Below are 6,000 nucleotides of genomic sequence, written 5' to 3'. Positions count from 1 at the left end.
ATTAGATTTGAATTCCTTGAACTATCAAGAGAAAATCATCGCATGAATGCAAAGTAACCTGACAATAATTCTAAGTGCTTTGCTACAAAAATAGTTATAATTATTAAGTTATGCTATTATAAGAAACCTTTGAAAGAATTTTAAACTTTAATTTCTCCCTTGTTTCTGTTTTAACCCTAGCCCTAGGAAGACTCCGATCTTACCTTACTATTCGAGTTTCCAAGACAAAAATATTTTAAAGGCTCGAGGAAACAGAGAAATACTGTAAAAACAAAAGACGGTAGACACAGTATCTGTTTCTGTTAATTGAGTATGAACAGCTAAATATTTAATTGCTAAACCAAAGTTTATGAAGGAAAGAAAGAGGTTATTTATGGTGCTAATTATAGTTAAGCGTGTAATGAATAATACCAAGTACAGAAAAAGGAGAAAGATCAGGAACACGAGGAATAATTTTCCCTCAAGACTTTGTCCCATTGTGGAATTATTCTTCTAAAAGCAAGTGATTAAATAAGGATTGCTGAACACCCAAATTTGTTCTTTAAAGACATTGGGTTTCCTCTGAAGGAAATGACTGTGGGGAGAACACTGCTTCAATCACTAGCTAAACAATGAACTAGATGACCTAATAAGGCTTTTCCATCTTTGATATCTTGACACTCATGTTTATGCATTTTCCTGTTAATTTTTTTTTTTTTTTAAATGACAGAGTCTCACTCTGTTGCCTGGGCTGGAGTACAGTGGTATAATCTCAGCTCACTGCAAACTCTGCCTCCCAGGTTCAAGTGATTCTCCTGCCTCAGCCTCCCAAGTAACTGGGATTATAGGTGTGCACCACCATGCCTGGCTATTTTGTATTTTTACTATAGATGGGGTTTCACCATGTTGGCCAGGCTGGTCTCAAACTCCTGACCTCAAGAGATCTATCTGCCTTGGCCTCCCAAAGTGCTGGGATTACAGGTATGAGCCATTGCCCCTGGCCCCTGTTGTTTGATTTTTAAAAATCTTTTTATGGAACTTCTGAAAACTTTTGTGAAAAAGATTCAAGTGGAAATAGCTTATTCACTGACAGTAGAGAAACAATGAAAACAACTCCCTACTCATTTCACTGAAGTAGTAATAAGTAGAAGTAAATAATCACTTGAATTAGAGACAGTAAATATTCACTTCTTCATTCATTTAACAATTATTCTTTCAGGGCTTCTGATCCATGAATGCAAGAAATCAATATTATATAAAATGGGAGGGTGCTGTGTGAGAGGAAGAGACTGAGGATGACTCTTGCTTTCAGTGAGCAACAAAATTATTCTATATGTGCTGCTCTCAACTCTATTTTCTCAGTTTGCATGTCCTGGAGCTGTGCTCTATGAGGATATAGGATGTGGGAGTGGAAAAGATTGATTTAGGCCCAGCTTTCACTGTCCTGTAGTGGTGGGTCCCGAGTACCTACTCTAACATTCCTTTGAGCTAGTTCTAGGTGTCAAGAATCCTAAGACCAGGCATAAAGCTCATCAGCAGACAGGAATAAAAGGACACAGTTTTGCCTGGAGATGTTCAAGGTGCAGCAAAGTACTGTGCAACTTTTGTGTGATGGAAATTGTGTGAGATATTGGTGATGGAAAGCAAACAAAACAAAGATTAAGACCTTCAAGGAACCTGCAGTTTAGAGAAGGAGGTGGATATAAATCTAGCCACCTATGATGCAATAAAGTTCTATACTTTGAACAAAGTTGACTGCAGAATTCTCAAATTTATTTGATCATGAGAAGAAATTAAAAATTGTAAATGTAAAAATTGTAATGTATCTAATAAATATCAACAGAAGATTCTTAGTTATAGTAAGAGCATGGGAAAGGTAAACAACCAAAAAGAAAAAACCAAAAAAACTAATAAATGAATTTAAAATGAATGCTTTGCTGTAAGAAATGACAAAAATTTTATTAATTGCTTTAATACACAATAAATATTGGGTATCAAAATGTTGTCAAATTATGACATTAACCAGTCAGCCTTCAACAGAAAAGCCCCCACAACTCTCTGCTTACTTAATTGCTGCCCATATGAGGATGCACAGGTTAAAATGTCAATATATCAACTGATTTCAGGAAACTTATTTTAAAGGAGATGATTTTCCATTAGGGAGACTAAATATATATGGCTACATTTGAAATTATTTAGATGCTTAAAATATATTTTGAAAGAAAACATACTACAAGCATTGGTCTAGTACTTCTGTGGAGCTCCTATTAACACCTCCTGTAATATGATGCTCTTTGCCATGTGGACAGGAAGAGAAAGGGTGCTATGGACTGAGAAATCACCATGAGCGAGAATGTGAACTTGAGGGTGTGTGGAAAACAACACTATAGCCTAAGCCAAAGGGATTTGATATGAGGCAGTCTGGTAGGGGTCAGTTTTTGAAGGGAACTCAGTGACTCTGTCTCTGACTCCTAACATCCTCTCTGGTAAAATTAAAAGTCAATCACGTTTCAGCGTTTACATTTTCCTGTTTTCTTTACCTTGCCATATTTCATTACCAATGAGCCATCTGTACATATGCCATCAATTTTATTTAAAAAATTACACTGAAGCCCTTACATGTTCTAGACAATGTGCTAGAGTTGACATGTAAGATCATGTTAATTTTCATGAAGAATTTGCAAAAGTAGTATTATGAAACCAATTTTATAGTTGAGAAAACTGCAGCTGAATCCTTATGAGAATCCAGCCTATCTAACTTGAAGTTCATTTTGCTTTAATAGTTGAGCTTTGCAATGGCATTTCCCTATGTGGGTTCCACAGAGGATAAAACATGAGAAAAAAGAACTCTGTGGTCATGTAACTAAGGAGACCAAATTGAGCTACATCTCTCCCTTGAACACTCACAGTTTTTTTTTGGTTTAATAGGCCCCCTGAAGTCTGAAAGAAGGAGATCTGTTTTATTTCCTTCATTGAAGTATTTCATAAATTTAGTTGACTATCAGAGAATTTTCCTTTTCCTGGTAAAATGTTTAACATTCCAGGAAATACTTTGGGAAACTATGCCTTAGAATATATTCAGAGAACCCTATTAATCAGAACTCATTTAGAATGAAAAAAAAAATAGCCTTACTGTATGCTCTTAAATTGATCTTTGTCAAAGTGAGAGTCATGACTTATTGGGTTGTGAAATCAGTTAAGTCCTCATCTGCAATTGGGGTGGGGAGGAAGGAATGGCAAGAAAAACATGAAGGTTGTTACGTGCAGCACAGGTAAGTACTGAATCATGAAATTTTTACTGGCTCGCTATGCAATGTGCATTTCTCTCTGTGGTCATGGCCAAAAATGTCTGAAGCCACTGTTTTCCTGAAAGTCACATGAATTGCTTGCTGTGCCAGGAGTTAGGTGATAACTAATGTCTGAATGTTGTAAAATTAACACAAAAGGGCCTACTGTAACACCATGGTTAAATACAGTATTTGTTTTGACCTAAAATCAGAGGATTTTAGATCTCAAATATCTGATAGGGAAGAGACCAAAATAGATGTTTAGACTGACTTGTCAAGGTCAGACCGCTGTTAGCTGGGTCTGGAACCTAGATCTCCTGATGTGCATCTCTAGTATTCTTTTACTTGTCAGTGTAAATTGATAAATTTTTAATGTATGGAATGCTTAGGGTCATTTCTTTTTAATGAATAGAAAAACCTGGTGTAAAATTTAGCTAATCACTCCTGGATAGCTAGTCAATGACAGGTTGTAAAAATGCTATGGGTTTTAATTGAAATAAAAAGTAATACAGAGATATTTCAGTGCTGGGGTGTAATTCTAATTCCAATTAATTAGTAATTGACCTAACACCCTGTTTTACCAGGTGGAGCCAATTAGTTATCTAATTTCTTATTTGTATATGTAAATATCCTCAATATGAGTTTGAGAAGACTTAGCAGATAAAACATAAGTGAGTATCAAATCTTTCCATGCTTAAGTTAAAGGCACAACTATCACTGTACCTCTCTAGGAATAAACAATGAATCGAAGTTATAGGAAACTCTCCAAACTCACATTGCTTTTAAAAAAGAACAGGAACTATGACTTTAGCATTTCATAGCAAGATAAACACTAGCTCCTTTTATTGTAGGGAGGCCTCTTCAAGATTCTGTCCAGTTGACGTCTTGAAGTTCTATCTAAATTTGTGTCTACTCACTCCTGGCTCGTGGACCGGTCAGTGGCGGCTGGAGCTATTTCCTTTTCCTCCTGCCTGCTTTCTGGAAAGCACCCACAGGTGTATACGCTTGGGAGGTGGGCCTGGGCTAGGATTCCAGCAAACTCTCAGGTTGGTGTCATTTCCTCTAAGGAAGCGCCAGGCCACAGTGGGCAGATACCATTTGATAACTTAATCTGGGTGTGAGGAAGAGTCCCTGAGGCCTGTGTACTCTAATGATAAACCGAAGCATCCGGGTGAGTCAAGGAAGGGACGTGGTATCTTTTAAAGCTAATATAAACGAATAAAGCCTAAACAAGAGCTTACAGAGAAGGACACCCACTCCCAAAACGTGGGGGGCAGGGGGGTGCCTGGTGCCTGGAGGGGAGATCACCGAGTGGTTAAGATCTGGAGGTTCCTGGGCTTCTCTTCGGGGAGAATTCCCTGGCTGGGAGAACACTGGAGGCTGGAGGAGGTCAATTTCCTACAGCCCAGGACCAGCCCTAGGACCCTCCCCCTTCCTATAATTAACTCGACTGCTCGTCCCGCCAGTCCGGACCCGTGGCGCCCCTGGACCCTCCCCTCCTCTCGCCCTAGGCAGAGAAGGAGAGGCTCCAGGGTGGGAGGTCGAGCAAGGGCCACACAAGCCCCCAAGCGGTCTCCAATCCCGACCCGGTGCGAGGGGCGCGGGTTCGGGCCCCGCATGACGTGGGCGCCACGGCGGGAGGGGCCGTCCTGGGAGCTCCGGCCGCCTTATTAGCGCCCCGCGGGTCTCCGGCAGCCAGCAGACTGCCGAGCTGCGAGCAACAGGAGCCTGCGAGCGGCCCACTCCTCCCACCTCCTCCGCCTGCCTCCTCCTCCTCCTCCCCTTCGCTCCTCCCGCCCCCACCTCTGCGTGTGCGGCGGAGTCGCCCTCTCCCAGCCTCTTTCTCCCGCTCCCGCTAGCTCCTCTCTCTCGCTAATACTTCCCCCTGCTGTGCTCCGGGGAACCCAAGCATTCTCCGCGCTAACCTTAGGGACCAATGGTGCTCGAAAAGCCTCGAAAAAGCTGCTTTGGGCAGTGATAGTTGGAAAGCCCCTCGTCCCTTCCCCCTCTCCCGGGCGCAGCCCGTGCCCGCCCGCAGCACCTTCTCGCTCCTGCACACTCTGTTTGGGAGGACGGGGTGAGAAGGTGAAGTGGAAAGAACTGCAGAGCAGAGGGGGCCAGTCTCAGAGCTCAAATTTCATTTTCATTGAAGCAAAGCACAGAAGATCATTTTTTTCTATTTTGCATTTTTTCCTTTTCCTTTTTTTTTTTTTTTTCCTTAAAGAAACTTATTTTGGGGGGCGGGGGGGTTTGCTCTGGGCATTTGCTTTGCCCAGTAGTTGGAAAGTGAACTCGACTCGTGATGGTTCTCCTGTCACTTTGGTTGATAGCAGCCGCTCTGGTAGTGGTTAGGACTTCAGCTGATGGACAAGTAAGTGGAAAATAATAACAATAAAAAACTCAAACCCAACCTTTTCCCGAAAAGTTCCTCCCCTCTCTACCCTCCTCTCTTTCCTCCTTCTCCTCCCTCCCTTCCCCTGTTATCTTTTGCGTTCAGGAACGGTGTTTTGAGGGCTGGGCGCAGCGTGCGGGCTTTTGAGGGTGGAGGGTCGAGTTGCCCGGGAGGCTGCGACTCCCACTCCAGGAGTCCAGGCTTGTCACACCTAGGGCTTCACCAGTCTGCGACATTCATAACAACTCCTGGGGACAAACCGCAGCCAGTTCCCATCCTCGCCGCGCCATCTGGGCTTCCCCTTTCTGGAGGGCGGTCTGGGCGCTTGAATGAAGTTCTGGA

General features: G+C 42.3%; 1 protein-coding gene across 1 annotated transcript in view; it reads left to right on the top strand.

Moving 5' to 3' along the window:
• The first annotated feature begins 5,017 nt into the window (after positions 1–5,017).
• The window catches only part of ADAMTS3 (ADAM metallopeptidase with thrombospondin type 1 motif 3), a 305,688-nt gene continuing 304,705 nt past the window's right edge, over positions 5,018–6,000 (top strand). Inside the window, exon 1 of the mRNA XM_003931961.4 lies at positions 5,018–5,637. Coding sequence (XP_003932010.3) covers positions 5,569–5,637 — 69 coding nt within the window. The 5' untranslated portion in view covers positions 5,018–5,568. The remainder of the gene's footprint in view (positions 5,638–6,000) is intronic.

The sequence above is a fragment of the Saimiri boliviensis genome, chromosome 3 (assembly GCF_048565385.1).
Source record: "Saimiri boliviensis isolate mSaiBol1 chromosome 3, mSaiBol1.pri, whole genome shotgun sequence".
Classification (NCBI taxonomy): domain Eukaryota; kingdom Metazoa; phylum Chordata; class Mammalia; order Primates; family Cebidae; genus Saimiri; species Saimiri boliviensis.
This window is presented reverse-complemented; position numbering and strand designations above follow the sequence as displayed.